Here is a 23,007-nt window from a genome sequence, read left to right on the forward strand (position 1 = left end):
CCATTCCAATTATCAATATTACTTACATATAGTAGTTAGAAATGTGTATATGTACATATGTACTTATTCATATGTCAATTTCTTTGTATTTGTATTATTCAAATATTGTGCTTGAACCTTTCCAACGAGTGTCTATTAAAAATATTTATGAAATATTCTTAGGTCACGAGTTCGGAATACTTTTCTGTGAGTTTTTGTACAGATCAAGGTGGTGTTGAGGAGGAATTCATACCAGCGACCAAAGGCGTAACTTTGCAGTAAGTATTATACTTTTGGACTTACAACTTCTAGCACTAACTATGTTCACTTATATATTCTATGTATTTCTCAGTTCCGCGCTAAGTCAAGCATTGAAAAGACGCAATTTAACATTTTCACAAATCGCCATTACTGATAATAATCCTCCTAGCAGCTTTTTAGAAACAGGTACGTAAGTCAATAACACAAAAACTTCATTCAGTATGTTTGATCAATCGATCCCTCAACGATTAATTGAAATCATAATTAATTTTTCCCATAAATGATAATTTCAATAGGATACTCACCATTAGCAAGTTCTTTGGATGAAAATACTGATGTAGAAAATTTAGCTGGACATCATTTGACTGTAACTGAAAGCGATGGCAGTCGAAAAACTTTGCAAAAGGCCGCATCATTTGTAAGAAATATCAAATCGAAATCTGTGAGTTTTATGAAAATATTACGTTTATCATTTAGGGTTCCCGCACTCGTCCACCGCGATTGCTCTCTTCTGCCTCTACGGAAGAGACCAGCGAAGCCGCTGTTCCAGGAAAACAACTCAAACAACGCTGGTCCGGTTTGTTCGGTATTAAAAATCCACAGCAAAGTCAATTATGTGAACTGCTGAATAGTTACGCAAAGAATGGTGTACCACAAAAGAGGGCATCAGTAAATTTCGATCATCCGGATTTTGATGCGGCCTTAGCATATTTGGACAATATGCACAAGTCGTGGAAAGATATTGTGGATAGCACAGCTATGAATGAAAGCGAAATGAGAATACAAACTGCAATTTGGGAGTTAGTTACCACCGAAGTATACTACATTCACGCACTCCAAACAGTGACAGATGTAAGTATTTGATGATATCAAATATACCGTCCAGTAGTAAAAGGCCTTTAATGGCATGTTTTTGATTGTAGCTCTTTTTGGCATGTTTAGAAGCTGTGCAGTTGGAGCGACTGCTTACCGATGTAGATCAACATCGACTATTTTCGAATGTACGGGATATATGCGAAGCCAATCTTAAGTTCTGGACTCTTTATCTCTACCCCATGGTGGCGCACAGTGTCGCTACTGGTGAACCTCTAGGTGTGGCGTTCTTCCACCAGGGTTTTGTTGCTTTCGCCTCAATATTCGCACCATACAAAAAGTATTGTGCAGAACAGAGTACTTGTCAGTTCTATTGCAAGGAACTTAACCATAACAATACACTTTTTACATCTTATTTGGCCTGGTGTGAGTCACAAAAACTGTGTAACCGGCTCCGATTGGCCGACATTTTAGTGCGGCCGATGCAGCGATTGACCAAGTACAGTCTGCTTTTGACAGCGATCAAGAAGCACATGTTGGATATGGAGCAGATCGAGGCAGTCGATTCAATGGTACTTTTATATATACTTACTTGTATATCGACTACCACTTAATTTACCAATTGCGATTTTTAGATCCATTCGGTTGAGAACTTCGTGTTTAGTGTGAATAACCACTTGACAACGCGTCAGGAAAATGAACGTTTAAAAGGTGTTATGGCGCGCATTGAGTCCTATGATGTAGTGGTAAGACACAAATGTAAAAGACATAACAAAAAATGTTTGATAACTTTAACATTCCTCTCTAAATATTGTGATCGATAGGACACCAACAACGAGCAACTAGACAAAATGATAAAGCAATATAGTAAAATGTTTGACTTGTGCGCTCCAATGAAAGGATGTCCAGCTCATCAAGTGCGCCATCTATTCATGGAAGGCGACCATAAATTCAAAGACCACCTTGGCAAGACCGACGTTCATTGTTTTTTGCTGACGGATATGCTGCTTGTCTGCAAAGCGATCGCGAAACGTGGTCTCGGTTCGCTGAAAGTGATTCGTCAACCGTACTTAACCGATAGACTTGTTGTACAACAAAGCAATAATATTTTAAATTGTATCTACCTCAATGAATTTCAAGTGATCGTTACTGCGTTCACTCTACAATGTTCGGAGGCAAAAAATTGGTATGAGTCAATAAAGCGCGCTAAAATGATTTACACAAGACTGAAACAAGGTACCGGCAATTGGGACAATTTCCGTTTGGCTGCGGGGAGTGGAGTAAGTGGCAGCACAATGGATGCACTTGGTATAAAAAAATCGCCAATGAATTCGTCAATATGCAGTCACGTATCCAGCGCCAATAATAGTCACAGCGGCTCTGTCGAGTGGAATGATTCGCGTAATATATCGGTGGAGTTTGAAAAGACCAATTCATTATCCAGTGAGGATGGATCTATGAGTGAGTAGAATACGTTTGTTATATTTATGTAATTTTATTTTATATATTTTGTAGGCAAAAATTTGCAATCCGGTCCACTCAAACTCAAAGTTAACACTGCAACGGCGAACACACTTTCAGTACAGCCACTTAATCACTTGGGACAAAGTCTGCCGAACCTAAACCTGAACCAAAGCCATACGTAAATACTATTCGCCTATTATCATTGAAATGTATTTGTATATATTCGAAAACATGAAAAATATTACATTTCTATTCATTTAAATAGTTTTTGAGACATTTTCATATGAATTAAAAAGATATTAACTACCGCGGAATGTGAATTAACTCGTCCCTCTCTCTTTCTCTCCTTAAACATTGTACGCATCACCTAAAACTAATCAGTTAGATATGGGGTTATATATGTATATATAAATAATCAGAATGACGAGAAAAGTTGAAATCCGGTTGACTGTATGTCTGTCCGTCCTTATGCCTTAAGTAAATAGTGTAAACAAAATGTTAAGGCAGATTTAATGCCTAATTTCTTTAAAAATCGGCGATTTAGAACACATTTTTATTTTTCTAAATTTCTGGGTAAATCTAAATTTATTTTTTCTTTAATGAAAATATGCCTCATGAGATTCTGCAAATTTCTGCATTTTTATATTTTCTCTGCGACCAGTAGTTTAGAAGTTATAAGCATTTTTGTATTCGCTTGTATTCGGCGGCTGCTTGCTGCATGCTCCTGGTCGCCTGGTAGAAATCTGAGATTTTGGCACCAAATTAAAATGCATTTTTTCTGCAGCGGCGGCGGGATGCGCACAAATTTGCGTGCATACGCAAAGGGGCAAAATGGGGAAACAAGGATGCGAGCAAATACCATTGCATACGCAAAGGGGCGAGATGGAAAACGGATGCAGCCATATGCAATGACCGGAAACCGGAAAACGACCTCGAACGGAAGTGAAATAACGGTACCCAACTTCCGGTAGGGACCCAAACCGGAAGTGGCAGACCGGAAACGGAAGTTGTTGACCGAAAATGGGGAACCACGCCACTTCCGGGTGGAAACCGGAAGCGGGGTTGCCGACCAGAAACACGGGTCGTGTTCCATTTCCAGTCTGCGAGGCCCGTTTCCGGCACACACGGGTTGGCCCCCAGCCGGAAGTTCGGCACCGGCATTCCATTTCCGGCCGACAATTTCCGTTTCCGGTTTGCCACTTCCGGTTTGGTTTTCAACCGGAAGTGGGGTGCCGTTATTCCACTTCCGGTCGAAGCCATTTCCGGCCATTGCATATGGCCGCATCCGTTTTCCCATTACGCCCCTTTGCGTATGCAATGTATATGCCCACATCCGTGCTCCCCATTTTGCCCATTTGCATATGCATGCAAATTTGTGCGCATCCCGCCGCCGCTGCAGAAAAAATGCATTTTAATTTGGTGCCAAAATCTCAGATTTCTACCAGGCGACCAGGAGCATGCAGCAAGCAGCCGCCGAATACAAGCGAATACAAAAATGCTTATAACTTCTAAACTACTGGTCGCAGAGAAAATATAAAAATGCAGAAATTTGCAGAATCTCATGAGGCATATTTTCATTAAAGAAAAAATAAATTTAGATTCACCCAGAAATTTAGAAAAATAAAAATGTGTTCCAAATCGCCGGTTTTTGAGGAGGAAATCGTCAAAATGATTATTTCTCTTAAGTGAGGGTGTTGAAATGTGGTGTGGGAGAACTTCCGAGTGTCTTTCTATTTATTCCGAGTCCAAAACGAACGTTTTGTCCATAAACGATTAGTTTTTAGCCGACAAAGCGAGGCATAAATATTATTCATGTGCTTTTATTATATACCATATAAGTATGTGTAGACATGTGAGAAAGTATTTTTCTCATAAATTTTTATTATTTTTATAATTTTTTCTTTGTTTATTTGCTTTTTCGCATGTTTTATTTTTATTCACGTGGCTTATCATCGGTTTGCTACACCATACTCAATGCTCAACTTTGTTTTCTACGGAATTGGAATTAAGTACCCTCGACAGTAACTTATATTATACTTATAGTAATAATACACTACTGGTACCTGGCACAACAACAAGCCATTCCGGAAATTTGTTGCTTTCGCCTAGTCATAGAGGAATTTCTTATCCACCACCTAGTCCAACAAGGTGAGCTAATTCGAAAAATTAAATAATATGATTGCACATATACATACATACCGTTAATTATTTGGCAATTTATATATATTTGTGAATAAATTTTCCAGAGTTCCACTTCGTCGCGGCATGGCCTTTTCTACCTCCACCAAAAATCCGCCACTAGTCAAAACTCGCAATATTACTTCACAGAATAGCATTAACTGGTCACAACCGCAATCTGCAGCGCCAAACTTACAACAGCGACACAAAGTACCAATTAATAGCAGCGTAGCGAGTAACGCATCGAACGCCATGCTATCAACACCTTTTGGTGGAGCACAGCTTCCTCAAAATAAAAGTCACGGAACTAACGAAAGCACAACCAGTGCAAGACCTGAAACCATGGCAATTCAACTGTCCAATGATATAACAGATGGTACTTGCCAACAGCATCAGCATCCTCACCAAATGCCTACCTGCAACGAAACCGATGTTTGATTCGTTTGCAAGCAAATGACAACAAAAGCAGCCTTTGTACTGCAACGGAATTAAAATATGGAAAATCATGCAACGAAAATATGTTGCTGTTGCGGTTATTGGGAAGGGGAGTAATTAAATGGACTCTTCCTGGCTTTATTGCAAGCACGTAGAGGCACAAACTCATAGTATATGTATGTACATATACTTGTACACTTATAAAGGAACATTAGTGGCATTAATTGCGTTATCGCAAATGCAAACTACCATAGTCAGTTGATTCATGTATGTAGTATTTTATAGATTACAAAGCGTGCGGAAGGATCATAGGGCTAACATGCGTACAAACCAAAAACTAAAAATATATATAAAATAAACGATTACTTGCTTGTTAACGAAACCTTTGTATACAAAGATATACTGTAGAAAACATATTGTTTATTACATTACTTTTGACAAAAAGCTACAAAATTTTAACAAAAAATATGAAGGCAAATAGGGATTAGTAAAATACTAGGGAATAGTTATTAGTACATACATATGTAGTGGATATCAATTTGTATTCAAATCAAATATAATATATACCAATAATAATTTACAAGTAATGTAGCAATAGATTGCATAAAATCAGAACAAATAAATAAAATATAAAAATCAAAGCAAAAATATTTAATGAAAGTAAATAAGAAACATCAACCTATTTTACCAATACAAAGTATGCAACGATTTTTTATATTTTAAATTTAAAAATATGTAAGTTCATAAGATTTCCTTAAATCAGTAGGAGGAAATGTGTAGTGAAGTAAGCACCACCATATGGCAACAAATTTACAAGTGTACATACATATATGTCTCCACAAGAATGTGGATATTTAGCATTGGTTGTAGTGTTGTTAATAAGTTAGTTAAGTTATTGTATAAATGCAACCATATAAAGAAATGGCGTTAAAAGCCTAAATAACGAACTTGTACTTATAGAAAGTCTCCTTTCACTTGTGTCCTTCCACAAGCCTACAGCTGTGAACATAGTACTATATTCAGTGTATTTTATATATATATTTTTACAATCAGTAATACCGCATGATGTTTAAATAGGCGAGCAATTTTATTGTAAATAAATTTGTAGTTTATCCAATGAAAATGTTGGTATTCTAGAACCGAGTAGCCATTAGAGTTTGTATTATATTGCAAGAAAATTATTCAAATTGCCAGCATTCATATAACTAGTATAAAATATACAACAAATAAATGTTATACCCAAACTGTATTAGAAAGTAAAAAATAAAATTGATTAAAAGTATAGTTTATGTAAAACCTAGTATTTACTTATGTATGTATAAAGGAGCAGCATTGGCCAAGGCAATAATTTTATACCATATATACACGCAAATAAGTTGTAGCTTTGGCCAATGACATATTGGCAACAATACGAGAAAAAAATATTTATGCACACTGCTGTACATAAATATGTTATTAAAAACTGTGATTCCATAATCATTGAAAATACATTAATCACAAGCAATTATTGTTTTCCCTTCCATTATGTATATAATATTGTAATGTTGTTGCAACGGTAGTTATTTGTTCGTTAGCCTTTTATAAATTTGATAAATAGGGATTTGTATTAACAAAGCTGTTGCTAAAATCAAAAACACTTTTCCAATATATAACAATTATTGTATTAGCTTAGCATGTCAGAGTTAAAAGTTGATATATTGCGTTAAAATGAATCGTCTTCTTTATGTTTATGATTCCAAACGAAACTAATTTAAACTCTAGTAATTGAATATTTCCTATGATATTTAGCATTTCAGGTATGTATGATGCAATCAGAAAAATTTGAGCTGTCTCTACTAAATTAATTTTAATTTTTCCGTTTAAAATTCTATAAATACACAGCTTTAGAAATATTGTTGGTAATAGGAATGCTTAAGCAGCTTCCTAATTTGTCTTGAAGAATATACTATTTCCTCCTTACAAATGTGAATAATTATTAATTATTTAGCAATTGGTCACAAATACCGTTGTGTTAATACTACTATAATATCATATTCTAAAGTAATTGTAAAAATATACGCATACATGTGTGTGAAACTGTAAAGAGAACATCAATTGATTATTAAGTACAAAGTAAGTAATATAAAAATTATCGTTAAATTATATAGTTTACATATGTATGTTCTGTACAATACACCTACATACATACTTATGTATTTATGCGGTTACTTTTATTGTATTATACATACTTGTGCATTTTATATAAACGTATGTATTTATATGTATTCTTATATATGACTAAGCTAGCTCCCACTAATCGGTTACTTAGAAAACTATTATAGCACGTTTAAACGGCGCCGCTTATATAATTAAATAGAAAAAAAGTACTTCCAACCGTGAGACTTTGATAAGCTTAGTTAATCTGAGAACTAACTACTTTGTTATTTCGCTTGAATCTGTTTCGATAATTTTTCATTTTGTCGCAGCCGCAACCATATCCACGAAATCAACACACTTTGCGTACTTGTGGCCTCAGTAGGACAGCTTTAATTACACGCATAAGGAATTTCGCAAATTCATCATCTGTTATTAACTTAGACTAATACTTTCAAGTATTATACAATTGGTTTAATTGAATGAGGAAAAACCGTGTCAAATCAATTCATCTTAAACTTGTCAGATGCAAATTTCCCGGCCTTGCAACTTATCAAAAAAATTTTTTTCAAAATATAGAAACAGCTAAATATTGAATTTTCAAAAGTGAGAGGAAAACGGTGAATGTTTCAAACATTTAATTAAATAACAAACTAAAAGGCAAATATATAACACATAGTAGATATTGTAGTTTACATATTATATGTATGTAAGTATGTATGTATATATGACTTAAAACATTAATATATTTTAAATTTAACAAGAAGGCGTGAAAAAAGTTCTAAAAATTATGATGTAACATACAAAATGCTGATTTTAGCAATGTTGTAATATCAATAAATTAATGGTGTAACTAATTAGAAAGAAATTGTAACACTAAATGTGAAATCGAAAGGTTTTAGAGGAAATCAATATTTGCAATTATATATAAAAAAAAAATTAAAATGTCTTCTACTCTGGCATTGTATTAAGAAAAAATAAATAATGGGAAACTTTCTATCGAAAACAAACGCGTTAAAACTGAGAAAAGGTATAATTTTGATACTAGAAGCGCAAAAATTGTATCGTAAGTACATATGTATGGCGATCATTGCATTCCTCTCACAAATTTTTAATGAATGAAAAGTGATATCGACGCATCATTAGCAAACGCAAATATTTTTCCTACGATGGGATAGACCGACAGAATACCGAATGAAATATCCGAATCGAATTATTCAATATTTATATAAAGGTATTGGATCAGTGTGATCGCCAGAAAATATCTATAGATTATTGTTTGCCATGATGTATTTTGCTTGCATTTCCCTTTAAATTATACTGATGTGATGTGTTATGTATATTTTACATCGCTTGCGATTTCTTTGTGTATATAATATTTAACGTATATTTTAGGTTATGTCTTCAGAAAGCTTTTCTTTGTACGTAATTTCAAATAGAAGATTAAATTTTCAAGTTCACTAAACAGGTTCTATGTTATTATTACAAGAGTATATTTATTCAGTTTGACTTCAATAATTTAAGCGTATTTAGTAAAATCACGATTAGTGTTGTGTTTCTTTAAATGGTCACTCGTATGCTCTTCAGCTTCAGCACCTGAAGAAGTTCCAGTTTGATGTTGATCATTTTGTTGCTCAATTAACTGTAAATTGTTTTTTTTTCGTACTAAATATATTGTTATTACTAATATATATATTTCTTACCTTTGTTCGCAGCCTTTTAATTATTCGCAAGCGTTCCAGCCAATTGGAAGCATATGGATTTTTCTTCTGCAGGCTTTGGTATACTTGTGAAGCGAGCTGAAAAGAATTTGACAAAAAGAGACAAATAATAAGTGCATTAAGAAAAAGTCTTTTCGTATTACTAATCAAACTAATACATAATATTTATGCTAAAATGCACTTACGTTCGCGTGCAATGCGAGCTGCCGAGCCAATAATGGTGCACTGTGATCTGAAACAATTTTTGGTTCGGGATGGCACACGAATTTCGATATTTCCGGCCGCGCTTTTACATAAACGCGGTTACTATTCAATTCTAAAGGTTCTACAATAACGCAAGCATAGTTAAAATGGCCCTGGAAGAAAGTATAAAATACAGAATAAGAACTACAATTACAGTCGTTCATACATACCGATATTGTATTTAGATTATACTCTTCGCCACTCTCATTATAAACGATTTTAACGAAATCGTTGCCGATGTGTTTTTTCTTTTCGTTGCAATTTGGATCTTTCTGCAAGTTAGTTGGCATCAAAGTGGCGACATGGAACGTTACCTAAGTAATACAAAAATGCAAATAGTTATACACAATTTAGTTAATTAATAGTTGCAGAGCTATTAATTCACCTGCACAATGTCGTCTTTCCAAACATATGTAAACTTTCCATCTGCGCCACCTCTGTCTAAGTTAACAAACAAGTTGTTCCGTTCTGCCTCCTTTAGACTAACAAGTGTGCCGATATTACTTAGGAACTCCAAGTACCTCATACTACCATGGGAATTACGTAGAATTTCGACTACATTGTTACATTGGCCTTGTCCAACGTAGAGCACACCTATCTTGTGTGTCTCAAAAGGTGGTGCTAAGTCAAGTACAGTTAGTACATTAGTTTCTTCTTGTGGAACTTTGATGGGTACATCTGTCACTTGCAATTGGCCAGTATGGTAAAGTTGCATGAACAAAAAACTCGGATTCATGCAGAGTTTCGCGTTGACTGATGGTTTAGATGTATTGTTAAAGCTTCGGAAGTTCGACGTAGCCGGACGAGAACGGCCGTTTACCTCACGGACTACAGAAATTGTTTTCGAGCGCCCTCTCATCATGTCACCATTACTATTATTTCCATAATCACTTGGGCCTCCTCCCAGGTATGATGAAGCACCTGTGAGGTTTGCATTGCCTCCACCGCTGCTGCTTGATTTAGCAAGTCCCTGGTGGCTTGTTGGTGCGTTAGTAGTAAAAGTAGTGGTCTTTTGACCACTGTTGGAAGGCTGTTTGTCCAATCGTGGTGATTGTGGTGACGGTACGGCTACTGGAGAATGTGGCGGCTTCGTCACTACCTTTTCAACATCCACATTCAGTTTCAGCGACGAGCTAGATGTCGATTGCTGCACCGAGGTAACTGGCATGCTGGCGCTAATGCTAACATCATCAGCTGAATGTTGTTTGGGTGGCAATGCAATAATCGCTGTACTATTTGTCAATAGATTTTGTGCCACTGTTGCTACGGAGCCGGCCGAAAAGGATGAAAGAAGCTCATTTGCTGGCACTCCCGATGTTGCTACTGCTAGAGTATCGGCAGATTGCACCTGTGGTGGCGTGGAGCCGGCAATTTCTTCTGGGATCGCTTCACAGCTGACTCTCATATCTTTTGTATATTGTACGCTCTTTTTCTTTTGTTGTTGCAGTTGCATTTGTTGCTGCTGTTGCTGACTATGAGCCTCCTCAAGACCTTGAAGGCTCGCAGAATATTTACTACCTTTTATTTTGGCTGATTCCGCAGACAGAGGCGCTGGTTTTGCTGCCAGAAAAGTCTGTCTCCAACTGGAACTCATCTCGGGGCTTGAATTTACACGCCGCACAGGATTGCGCGCACGCGATAATTCATCTGCGAAGTTCCTCGTATCCTCATCTGCTTCTCCATCGCTTACGCTATCGGCTAAGGCCTCCTTTCCGCCAATACGTTTATTTGTTAATGGTTTGGGTATGTCGATAGCAGCGGTACTCAGAGAAGAACCCAAACCGGGCACAGCTGTTGACGATGAAATCTCCTCTTGCCGTTGCAGAGCTCGAACCTTTGTGTTGGCCCCCGCCGTTTTTTGTTCATCTGCAATTATTGGAGCGCTTACTACAGGCTGTACTGATCCATCGTTATCTGCACTTGTATTGGATGAAAAAGTATTAGAAATACCACCAACAACGGATTTTCCGGTTTCTGATTGCAGTTCTGGCATTAAGGTTGAGTGCGCGAAGTCGGGCCCAAACACACCGCCATGAGATGTTGGTAAAAAGAGTGAAACTATGTTACTAAATGGCAAATCATGTCCAAAGCAATCGTTTGCTATAGGATTCTGTATGCGCGTTATCCAAGAAATGTTGCCAGTGGGTCGACGTATCAATATTTCTGCCCATCCAGTGCATGAACGTACACAAAGTTGCTGCTGCACTGACTGCAATTGTGTCGGAGAAGCACTTATACTCGTTGTTGAAAGTGAATGACCACCCAGTAGTGAAGTAGTACTGCCAACTGCGCCCGCAACTCCCTCTGAGGGTTCTGGATTTGAACCACGACGTGAAAGCGCCTCTAACGAAGCGGTCGAACTGTTTGATATTTGTCGCTGAGTTATGGCAATGTTTGAACTAATCGCGCCCGAAGCAGATGAAGAAGAGGAAGTGAGATCAGTGCTACCGGCGGACTCATTTCCACTACTGTACTGTAGACTGGCTTTGGTATAGCGACGTTCTGGGGCCAATGGAGTGACTGAAGACTGTGTATTGTTAGTTTCCGGCGATAATGGTGCTGTACTACTCGAATCACTTTTACTTGCTACCAAGCTACTGCTACTGATTGGCTGTTTTCCTATATGAGAACAACGATCGCATAGGCCGTTTCGTATAGGTCCAGTAGGGCAGCCAGAAGTTGTAATTGTTACCAAGTTATGTCCAACTACCCATGTCTGCGACAAACCGTCTTTTAATAAATATTCCACTGCAGGCAAACTGAAATCGTTTTAGGACAAAAAAATTAACTAACTATTAGCCCTAGAAATAATACACCAATTAATGAGAACTTACCGCTTAGGTAAAGCCGAACATGGCGAAAAGGTATGACGGGCTAAGAAATCTATACAAGTCTCCGCTAATTCTGCATGAAAGCTCTTTAAATTGTCGTTGATTGGCGGTCGCATATCAGAACCGTTTCGTACATTTGTATTACGACTACCGCGTTCTGTCAAGCTTGTGCTGCGCTTGCGATTTGATGAATCTTCATTCAAACTATTTAGATCCTGGCGCTGTATGCTGTGCTTAAACTTGTCAATGTCATCGTATAACATGCTGGCGTTTGATTGAATCGACTGAAATTCATAATATTATTACATTTAATTAAAAATTAAAATTCACTTGTAGTAGACGTAGACGCACCGATATTATGTAGGTGACAAAATTCTTGCGCATATCCAGCTTGCATTTTAGAAACCAGCCAGCAATAACATGGTGTGCCAGCGACACCGTATAGTGGTCATATCTATTCGGTTTGGTGTATGGCAAAGATATGGCAAATACATACATGTATTGGCGTGGTATGAAGTTTGTAAAATATTGATTGGGCATTCGGCTCAAAACTAAAAACAGTAAGCCGAGAGCAAAAGAGTTAGTTACAAATACAGTACTACATATCTAATACTGTTACACATTACTTGATAAAAACTCCAGCACAGGTATTGCAACCATAGCAGTATCCGACATTTTGCTCATTTGAAGCAATATATCGGCCAATGTGCGCGTTAATGTATCGGGCATTTCAAGAATCATCGTTGTTAACGTATTTATGCAGACATTAGCTGTGCCCGAGAATATGCCGGAGCAAAGCGCTAATATTAATGTATTAATTTGGTGTGATGATATACAATGGTGATAAATCACTAATGAAGCGATTGCAGGCAGAAACAATGCATTCACCTCCTCACTAGTAGGTGCATAAGTAAGATGTAGAGCTTTGTTAACGTCTTGAAAAATGCGAAATAACGAAACTGCTAATGCTTCAATGTCATTTCCTTGGATAAGAGCTTTGTTACATAGCACTTTTGGTAGCTCTTTGATAACTAGTTGTAAAACTTCATAATCTAGGGGATGGTAAATGAAAGTTAAGTATAGTATTTATGTTGTTAATAGTTGATGGATATTTAAGATAAAAACGACCGAAACGAAGCCCGATTTTTTATCTGCCAAAGGAACATAAAACCATATATGTTTTAACTCACCACGCTCTAAATCTAGGCATTTGATAATAGTTTTGCAAGCCCTGCGTATCGAAATGGTTGTAAAATGAGAGCCTGTTATTAAATCGTGTGATGGTTGTTGGTGTCGTGGATGTTGGTTTCCTTGTGTCGGGAAACTGGAATCGATACCCAAGTATGCGCTGAACTTTATGGCGTCTCCATTTTCAGGATCTGGATAGCCTATATGATAAGAAGCATTTGCACGTGCGCGCAGGAGCCACTTGAAAATCTACAGGAAATATCATAAGTCCAACACTTACTCGTTTATGGCGAATCATATCCCAATTACCTTAAAACGAACAATGCGACCATTTTCGAATACTTTTGGACGTTCATAATGTTGCTCTAAATGACTTATCAGTATGTTAAATATTTTAATGGCATGCGTTGAAGGCAAGCGATGTAATTTAACAGCAAATATTTCAATTAGCCCATGTACTGCCGTAACGACGTCTAATATATCCGATTCACAATTAATAATAAAGTCGCCGGAGTTCGTGTTCTGTTCAAATGGCCGGTTAACAAGCTTTTCCAATATATCCAATAGCTCGCCACAGCGTTTGGTATCGCAGTGTCGTGCAAACTCCACCAATGCATTTGCAACAGACACACGAATTTGCAAATCTGTCTCATTGGAAATTTGTGAAAAGTGTGGAATGACGACACGCTCAAGTATTTCTTCTTCATAGCTGTAACGGTTTAATTCCATAATGCGAACCAAGGATTGGATTGCTTTTAGACGCACGTTCGTATTGGGCATTTTATAAAAGCGGCAGATAAAGTCGTTGAGCACTTGTAACCATTGAGGTCTTGTAGCGGTTACCTTTGTCGACCGATACTCTATAAGTTTGAGTACAGAAGCTTCGCTGCGATTTTCTGCCACGCGTTCGATCAAGTCATAGATCCGATTAATGTTTGCAAGAATTGGGGTAGTGTCATCATACAAAAGTTGTTCAATGCAATCTATATTTTCATGAAAATTTATTTGCAAGTAGTGCAGCCGATCCCGATTGATATTGACTTGCTCTAAAAAATCGTTGAAGACACACTTTTATACAAATTTTTAAAAATGTACACACATATCTATGTAAAAACTATACTAACCGTAATATTCAATATTATCGAGAATTGCGTTCATTGTATCACATATACAATCCCATATTATCTCTGATAGTTCCGATTTGTAGTAATTAATAACTCGTCTTACACTTAAAATTACTTCGAATGTCACGATTACTTGTCGACTTTCCAATGCCTGCAAAAGCCATACACATAATATATAATTTAACATAAATTAGAGGTAGTATGTAACTGGAACTTACGTGGAGAAAACAGGTCAGAACCGTAGATGCATAAAACATGGGGGAAACTTGAAAAACTACATTTGAACCAAAAATATTCATGTTCAGATGAAACACTGCACCACGTAAGAGTTGTTGGTCTCCGTAAAGACTGCGATCGTTAAGGATGTTGCACATCATTTTCATAGAGTGATATCCCAGTTGTGTGCCTAATAGGTTTTTCATTATCTAAATCAAAAGAATTGTTTTAATAGTAAAATATAAAGTGATTCACGCCAAAAACTCGCGAGTTTTTGTACACACACATATGAGATTAAGAATCGAAAATATTCAGAGTAATTAGTTTCATGTATCATTGAATTTGCCTGTCTCGAAAAATCATGTGAAGAAATGAGATAATTGACTATGTGTACAAGTTAAAATTTGAAATGTGGTGCGGCGATATTAAAGAGGATAGTAAAACAAAAACCGAAATATTATTCAGAGATAACTGCACGCCAGAATATTAACACCTGATGTATTCATTGATTTAAATAGACATACATATATTTGCGTGTGTATTGAAATGTATGCCTTGTACGTAGAGTAATAAGTGATTGTGAAATTGAGCCCAACCAAAAACCATGCATGATTGCATCGCTGTTTGACACGCAGAACACAATTCAGTGAACGGAAGTAAATGGATGTTTGGAAGAAATGAGCTGATAAAATGAGTGTTTATTAAAAATTATCATTGAACATTCGGAATAAAAACAACAGTAGGCACAAAAGGTTGGCTTAGTGAAATATTTTAAGCGACCACAAATCTGTACTTGATATCGTTATAAAAAATAAATACATAAGACGTTAATTAAGTATGGTAATGAAATGTAAGTGAACAATCACAACACTTGTTAGGTACTTATGTTTAAAGTTGCTAATAATTTTTTTAATAAAATTTATTTTATAGTGGTTCAAGCAGTCGCATGCCTTTTGGTGATGATAGACCAAATTTGTGGAGCAAATCTTGTTGCTACAAAGAGAATAAGCGTGAGTTTTTGTTTTATTCATATGGCAAGCAAAACAAATACAATGGGATCTTTTTTTATTTTCTAGGCCCGAAAAGAATACAATATTTGCAATTTGAAATCAGACTGGGATGTTGTTCAGAGTGAAGAAGACTGCCATAAATTCTACCTATGCCTTAATGATAATGCAGAGGAATATAGTTGCGCCGATAATTACTATTTCGATCCAAAGGAAAAACGTTGTAAAATAGGGGATTGTTCAACTATGGAAGCAATAGATAAATGCACACCTCAAAGCATACGCCGCATCAGTGACAACTGTCAAGCCTTTTCGCGTTGTGAGAATGGAGAATATGTCATACAAAATTGTACAAAGGAGCAATATTTTTCAACGAAATATGCCAGCTGTCAGCCAATAGCTACAAGTGCCGACCACAAATGTAGTTGCCTTCTACCTCCTTATGCCGTCATCAGCAATCCAGATGATTGCGAAACATACTATATGTGTAGTGATGGTAAAGCAGTACTGCAGCAATGTCCACGAGGACAATACTATAGCGAACAAGTCAGTAGCTGTCTTCCAGATTTGATTGGCATTTGTATAGCTCTATCTAGCTCAACTGAATTGGCGATGACTGAAATGTGTAAAAGTTTTGGCAATAATATAGCAGACTTTCAGCCATATATAAAAGAATGTGATAAATTCTTTCTATGTATAAATGGCCGAATGTTTCCTAGACGTTGTCCAAAAGGATCATACTATGATAAAAACAAGCGCTTCTGCCGTTGGGATGTAAATGAGATTTGTACTGAACGGTTGAACAAATCGCATGAAGCATTAAAATATACAGGAAAAGCTGAAATTATATATATGAAAGAACAACCAACTCTCCCTACTGCAAAAGCAGTTACAAAAGTCAAACTAGCTAATCAAAATCAAGCCGTTGTTCCAAACGTGGTGAACAACATAGATAAGAGTATCAAAAAAGAAATAGAACAGATACAAGATTTTGCTTTCGATCAACCCAACAAATCGGTGTATGATAAATTGTCATCAAAATTTATAAATTTTTGACTTCAATTCAAATTAAACATTTAGTTCTTACTTAAATTTCAAATAAATTAAAAATGAACTCAATAAATATATTGACGCAGTTGAATAATATAACTTTATATTCAAGGTTTATAAGTTTCCTTTAGGGTTAAGTAAGAACAATTCCAATTGGTGTATGACAAAATAAGAGAAAAAGAGCTTCGTTCTAACTACTATATAAAAAAGTAAACAACGATTCAAAGGATATTCTTATAAAGCTTTTAAATGTTAAGATAAAACTTACCTTCCATGACGCCTGACAATATGGTGAATAATTAACTGTACGACACAATGTAATAACACATTGTCTTAGAGGTTCGCTTGGAAATATCGTGTAGCACATAACCATTTCAAGAATAGTCAGACACTGAATACCAATGTCATCTTCTTCAACTGTACAACTCAGATTGCAGGCATTTCTTAAAGAAATAAAAATTATTATATATATGTATACAGTTTATCAAAAAGACAAAGATACAATAGATACATACTGAATAATACCAACAACTATATCTTTATCCAACAGTGAAGCATTGAACTTAATGATATTCCCCAAAATGCCCAAGAACTCACGAAGTAAATGAGCCTCAGTTATAGCTGGTATCCATTGTAACATAAATTTGCCAATCTGTACAAAAGTATTTTAATTCACTGTTACAAATAAAGTTTCATTACTTACCTCTTCTTCGAAATTTTGAATATCTTTCCCATTATCAGTTAAGGTATCAAGCAATTCTAACCGATGCTTTAGGTCTTCCCCAACTTCGTGGTTTTGTATAACAAGAAAAAAATGCTGCCGCAACAAATTCAAGTTTTTATATTGACTGTGAATGAGTCTTTTATAGAAAGTTAAAGCTGTTTGGCGACATTCTGCTGGTTTATTTGGTATTATTAAGTCCTTGGTTAGATTCCATAGTTCCCTAATGGAAGCCTGTAGATAGCAACACGATTAACCCAATTAAAATTGAGATATTGTAATTATTTACCTCTTCTAATTTCATATTCTGCAGCTGCAGTTCCGACAACGTTTTGCATCTCTGAGCAGTTGTCTGTTCAGGTCTTAATTCTCGTTCTACCTCGGGACGCAGGGAACGTTCGCAAGCACCACCTAAAGTTATTCCCATGTAATGAGTAAATGTATTATTCTGGTTTGCAGAAGAATGTAGATGACAAAATTCTTACCAGCAATGCCTTTAGGATTCTTCATGAAGAACTTGAATTTCGACTTTGAAATCTCTCTATCCTTCGAATTCATCTTTAATTGATTTACTAATCCCAACAATGTAATATAATTCACTCTTCCAAAATTCTGATAAATTTTTGCGATAGAAATGTCAACTGAAAACTTATTTTTAACATATGTGTGTGTTGCCAGATGCCATATAAAAGAAAATAAATAATCAGCTGTGTTTTTAGTACAATGTTATAATTTTTTTTTTGTTTTCATTTAATCATTAATCCAACCACTTGATATTATTTATGTATGGTGCAGTAATATTTTCATTACTTTGGATAATTATTATTATTAAAAATATCATTAATTAATATGTAATTTATTATATTGAATTGCCTTTTACTCAGTGGCAACTTTATAATAAGTCTACACTCCAAGTACAACTCTGGGTAAAACAGCCCAATACGATTTTGGGAAAGAAAATTAGCGTGAAATTTTTGTTTGCATAAAATATTTAAGATTGTTAGAAGGTCCATAAACTAAGTTCGTTGAAAGAACGTTTATGAGTTTATACAACTGTAGACCAAATATAAATAAGTCCCGAGACCGTTACTTTTTCCCTTTTCACCGCTTTATTTTGCGTTGCATTTAGAGCAAATCAACGGCTGTGTTATTGGTTTTTTTTTTTGCAATTGGCAAACATCAATTAGCGGAGTACCACATAGTAGCCATCGCAAAATAACCGAAGTAGGAAAGAAAAAATAATAAATTTAACGAAAAAAGAGCCGATCAGTTTCACAGGTACGTTGTATCATATTTTAAACTATATATGTATATTAACTTTAATTTTGACACCCCATTGAACATTTTTTAATAAAAGCCGTAGTCCTTGTGCCACATTTTGGAGATGTTAAAATTTAAGTATCCAACAGCGAAATTTTTGGAGCACGTGATCTATATATTGTACAACCAATTTTAATATATATATTTTACGTCGGCTTCAAAAATAAAAGAGCTGAACTATTATTATGTACTGTCAACGGTATTTAAAAGCTCTTTGAATTACACAGCCAACATATATCCCTTGAACTTGAAATATTTTCATATATATCGCACTTTCGACATGTGCATACTTCCGTACTATTTTTGCAAAGTGCATTTAGATTTCCGCTTATATGAAATAAAAATTCTACCAATAAAATTATTTCATAAGCAGATAGGTTTAAAGGACACTAAAAAACCAGACACATACATATGTATGTATTCATATCATGTCCATGCATGTGTGCGTATGATACATTAGCCGCCATCTACCTACCTTCATTTCATGCTAAATTTTATTATGATATTTCTAAATTGTTCAAATATCAATGGTATTAGATGACCTTGCAAAAATAAAGCTTCATATATTTTATGTAATTATAGCAATTTAAAAGATGAGCGCCGGAGAAGATTCCAGCTTACCATCCACACCACCAGAAGTCCCTGAAGCTCAAGATCAGGTATGGTTATTGTATTGAATATATACATATATAAACTGTAAATTTCTGAGTCATTATAAAGTAAAAGTTAATGTTAAAAGCTAGTATTTTCAAACAACTTATTTTCTATGTTAGGCCAATCCCCGAGAACTAGAAAAAATAGAAGAAGAAAAATTGAAGTCAAAGTATCCATCTGGTCTGCGTGGCCCTGGTGGTCATTCAGCTTTCCTTCAAAAGCGGTTACAGAAAGGTGTACGTATAATCGATATATTGTAGCCAAACAAAACAAAACAAATTATCATGTTACACATTTACAGCAAAAGTTCTTCGACTCTGGTGATTACCAAATGGCAAAGCAAAAAGGTGGTGGAGTAAAGCAAGTGTTTGCCAATAAAGTGGCAACTGGTGAAGCAATACCTACTCCGGAAACGGTGCCTGCACGGAAAACTTCGATAATACAGCCTTGCACTAAGTTCCCAACGACGAGTTAAAAAAATTATTGACTAGTAGTGTTTATCCTTATAGGAAAAATATTACTCTATTTTGTCGAAACAACTATATTCTATTTTAAATTTTACTTATCCATATTACTCACCAGTTTTCCCAAACTATATCGTATGAATAGTATCTATTAACTGATTCCTAAGTAACATATTTCAATTTAAAAATGCTTTTTGTTTAATCTTGATACATATTATTCAAAATTTTTAAATTGGTAGGATATTTGCTGTATTACTTTCATTATTTGTGAACTGAAAAATAATTTGAAACATTTAATCAATGAGGATTTTTAAGTTTCAATTTATAACAAATCATTTATGAAGCATTTTTTTAATATAATTTATTGGCGTGTTTAAAAATACACCTAGGAATTTCATTTCGTTAGCTGTAAACTGAAAATCTGAAGAAACGTAATAAATAATTTTGGAATAAAATATTGGTTTTGTGAACACATGGCAGCCACATTATTTTGGTGACAATAAGCAATGAAAGTTTCCTTGTCTGAACATGTTCCTTCTATGAAGTGAAATGCGATTTGGCAGCACTCTACGAATGATATCACCATAGGAAACAGATAAACGTCAATTTATCAGTTTTCCTTTGGTTACTTGAACAATTGCTTATATTATTTACGTCTCGTACAATTTTTGCTATCTACCGAATAAATTATATGAATCATTAGCCTATATACAATTAATTTCAAATTGTTGATTTAAATAATTATTTTTAAAGTTAGTCACTTAAACATGCAGGTAATTATTCAGAAAATCGTCTATATGACCACAGTCAATCCATATATGGTCATGAAACTGGTCTAAAAATAAAACATTCCAATTGATCAGCATGGGACAACGATATTATTGGTTCATGACATTTCAAAAATATGTATGAAGCTATTTTATAAAACATTTTTCTCTCTAAAGGACCCTAATGAGGATACCGAATGGAATGATGTGCTCCGCGCAAAAGGAATTCTTGCACCTAAGCAAAAAGAAGCTGAAATTACAGAGGAGCAAATCCAAGAGATGATGGACGATGCCATAAATAGACGAACCGATTTAAGGAGTGGAGAAAATGGTTCAAAGAAAATTGACGATATGTCTTTGGATGAGTTAGATGAGCTGGAAGATTCCGAAGACGAAGAGGTATTAGAACAATACCGCCAGCGACGGATAGCAGAAATGAGGGCATTTGCCGAGAAAGCAAAATTTGGAACAGTGCGGGAAATATCTGGACAAGATTATGTCAGTGAGGTGACAAAAGCGGGTGATGGCATTTGGGTAGTGATCCATCTCTATGCAAATGGTGTACCCCTTTGCTCTCTTATTCATCACCACATGCAACAGTTGGCTGCAAAATTTCCGCAAACGAAATTCTTACGTTCCATTGCAACTACTTGCATACCTAACTTTCCTGAAAAAAACTTACCGACAATTTTTGTTTATAACGAAGGCCAATTAAAGAAACAATATATTGGACCATTGGAGTTGAGAGGCGAGAAACTTACGCTTGATGAATTAGAGTTTCTACTAGGAAAAGTTGGTGCAATTTCTACAGAAATAAAAGAAGATCCAAGACCACAAATTCGTGATAAAATGTTGTCCGATTTGGAAAGCCAAAATATTGATTTTTATTAATCAAATTTGTTTTTAAAGTTTTTTATTAGACAAGAAATTGCTGCAATTATTAGAAGAGGCGCTAAAAAATATTTATTTCTTCAAATATATGTGTGTATGTTTTTTTCGTACGAAATCAAGATAAATTTTTCCTTGAAGGAGCGTTTTTCATAGAACCTTTTGGTTTAATGCGAAAAACAGAGGTGTCGATAATATTATATGGGTGTTCAGGGGATGGGTGGATTTGGCGGTCACGTCGTGGTTCATAGTCCTCCAACAAATGTGGTGCCAGCAACATAAACAATTGCTTTAGGAAGAATAAAATTAATATCTGATTAGGGTTTGTATTACATATACATAAGTATTTGTATACCTCTGTCCACGATGGTAAGCCTATATTGGAGAAGCAGAGTTCCCAATATGGTAATCCTAAATGTGCAATGGCCATCCGTAAGTATTCGCTAAATGTATCGGAAAGAAATATCCATTTCATGGCATTTAACTCGAATAGGTAGAATTTTGGGTTGGTCGAACAATTTGCCTCATAGAGCATACACACTTTGGCAACTTCATTGACATTATTAATTTCAAATATTTTTGTCTTTGTTGAGATATTGGGTAGTGGATTACCCCATCGATCTTTCCTCGTTAACAATATAGGAACGCTGACACTTGCCCCCACACTCCCACTTGTATCTGTTCCAACATCGTCAGCAACTCTCGTTTCGTTGCCTGCAAGAGTCCTTTCTGATGGAGCATTTGCACTCGAATTGATTAATGGTTCAATGTTGTCACGTAACAAAGTAATTTGGTGAAGATGTGGAATATGGATAAAACCTACACGGCGCAAATCCTTTGCTGATGAAGGACGAAATTATCAATTTATAATGAAACCAAAAAATAAACTTACGTGCATACTGATAGCTCCACTGTAAGAGAAATCCATCCGTGGACAAATAAAACTTTTTCATATCTTCGGGCAAATATATAGTATTCCTTTGTTCCCAATTAACAATCTGAGTCTTTTCACACGGTTTACGATGTTCACAGTTAACGTTACATACTCGCGGAAGCTTAGCTAATTTGAACATTAAATATGCAGAACAGAATTATATGTATGTATGTATGTTTGCGCATGAAAGATTGCTTCTTTAGACTTACCAAGTGTCTCCATTAAACCTAATGTTAGATGATCGTAAAAAATATCTTCAGGTGTGGGCTTCTTTGCCATTTTATGAAAAATATATTTATGTATGTATGTAAGTACGTATTTTTTTAAGGAAAGGTAAAAACTTAAACACATACATACATACATATGTCTATACATACAGACGTATGTGAAAATGTCAAGTTACCATAATAAACTATTGTCACGATGGAAACGGAAAATTGAAATATTGATTTTGTATTCATACATAATTTAACTAGATATACACTAGTTATAATATACATACATACATACATATTTACACACATGTGAAATTTAAATTGTTTAGAATCGTTTATCAATTGGAATTATATTAGATGTTTGTTTAATTAAAGTCAGTTTTTAAGCTTCAACCAATTTG

General features: G+C 35.4%; 6 protein-coding genes across 10 annotated transcripts in view; 4 read left to right on the forward strand and 2 right to left on the reverse strand.

Moving 5' to 3' along the window:
* Nucleotides 1-8,208, forward strand: part of LOC105227390 (uncharacterized) — a 56,238-nt gene extending 48,030 nt beyond the window's left edge. For 3 of the 5 annotated variants that reach the window (XM_011206710.4, XM_049458024.1, XM_049458021.1), the window contains 10 exons: nt 163-257; nt 332-426; nt 537-658; nt 718-1,092; nt 1,164-1,625; nt 1,689-1,799; nt 1,878-2,514; nt 2,569-2,695; nt 4,528-4,665; nt 4,764-8,208. In XM_011206710.4, the coding sequence (XP_011205012.2) occupies nt 163-257; nt 332-426; nt 537-658; nt 718-1,092; nt 1,164-1,625; nt 1,689-1,799; nt 1,878-2,514; nt 2,569-2,695; nt 4,528-4,665; nt 4,764-5,133 (2,532 nt within the window). In that variant the 3' untranslated portion in view covers nt 5,134-8,208. The remainder of the gene's footprint in view (nt 1-162; nt 258-331; nt 427-536; nt 659-717; nt 1,093-1,163; nt 1,626-1,688; nt 1,800-1,877; nt 2,515-2,568; nt 2,696-4,527; nt 4,666-4,763) is intronic. The other 2 variants (XM_049458022.1, XM_049458023.1) reach the window with 2 other exon arrangements.
* Nucleotides 8,209-8,739: 531 nt separating this feature from the next.
* LOC105227393 (tuberin) lies at nt 8,740-18,029 on the reverse strand. Its single transcript, XM_011206714.4, has 17 exons — nt 17,850-18,029; nt 17,654-17,775; nt 17,347-17,598; nt 17,159-17,295; nt 16,912-17,086; nt 14,589-14,795; nt 14,371-14,521; nt 13,556-14,292; nt 13,249-13,495; nt 12,685-13,110; nt 12,410-12,609; nt 12,062-12,342; nt 9,613-11,986; nt 9,398-9,541; nt 9,170-9,340; nt 8,967-9,062; nt 8,740-8,905 (listed from the first exon to the last, which is right to left on the reverse strand). The coding sequence occupies exons 1-17, from the start codon at nt 17,920-17,922 to the stop codon at nt 8,783-8,785; spliced, it is 5,916 nt and encodes a 1,971-aa protein (XP_011205016.2). The 5' UTR covers nt 17,923-18,029; the 3' UTR covers nt 8,740-8,782.
* On the forward strand, nt 14,889-16,716 carry LOC105227392 (peritrophin-48). The gene is made up of 3 exons (XM_011206713.4): nt 14,889-15,436; nt 15,517-15,596; nt 15,663-16,716. The coding sequence occupies exons 1-3, from the start codon at nt 15,424-15,426 to the stop codon at nt 16,647-16,649; spliced, it is 1,080 nt and encodes a 359-aa protein (XP_011205015.2). The 5' UTR covers nt 14,889-15,423; the 3' UTR covers nt 16,650-16,716.
* A 255-nt stretch (nt 18,030-18,284) lies between the features above and the next one.
* LOC105227394 (cAMP-regulated phosphoprotein 19) lies at nt 18,285-20,184 on the forward strand. Its single transcript, XM_011206716.4, has 4 exons — nt 18,285-18,642; nt 19,267-19,343; nt 19,458-19,574; nt 19,640-20,184. Exons 2-4 carry the CDS (start codon nt 19,278-19,280, stop codon nt 19,811-19,813), a joined length of 357 nt encoding a protein of 118 aa, XP_011205018.1. The 5' UTR covers nt 18,285-18,642; nt 19,267-19,277; the 3' UTR covers nt 19,814-20,184.
* A 227-nt stretch (nt 20,185-20,411) lies between these two features.
* LOC105227396 (viral IAP-associated factor homolog) lies at nt 20,412-21,585 on the forward strand. The gene is made up of 2 exons (XM_011206719.4): nt 20,412-20,575; nt 20,747-21,585. Exons 1-2 carry the CDS (start codon nt 20,570-20,572, stop codon nt 21,458-21,460), a joined length of 720 nt encoding a protein of 239 aa, XP_011205021.1. The 5' UTR covers nt 20,412-20,569; the 3' UTR covers nt 21,461-21,585.
* Nucleotides 21,576-22,991, reverse strand: LOC105227395 (tubulin polyglutamylase complex subunit 2). Its single transcript, XM_011206717.4, has 4 exons — nt 22,601-22,991; nt 22,350-22,517; nt 21,813-22,297; nt 21,576-21,746 (listed from the first exon to the last, which is right to left on the reverse strand). The coding sequence occupies exons 1-4, from the start codon at nt 22,764-22,766 to the stop codon at nt 21,576-21,578; spliced, it is 990 nt and encodes a 329-aa protein (XP_011205019.3). The 5' UTR covers nt 22,767-22,991.
* Between the last annotated feature and the right edge of the window lie 16 nt (nt 22,992-23,007).

Source organism: Bactrocera dorsalis, chromosome 5, assembly GCF_023373825.1.
Source record: "Bactrocera dorsalis isolate Fly_Bdor chromosome 5, ASM2337382v1, whole genome shotgun sequence".
In the NCBI taxonomy this organism is placed as follows: domain Eukaryota; kingdom Metazoa; phylum Arthropoda; class Insecta; order Diptera; family Tephritidae; genus Bactrocera; species Bactrocera dorsalis.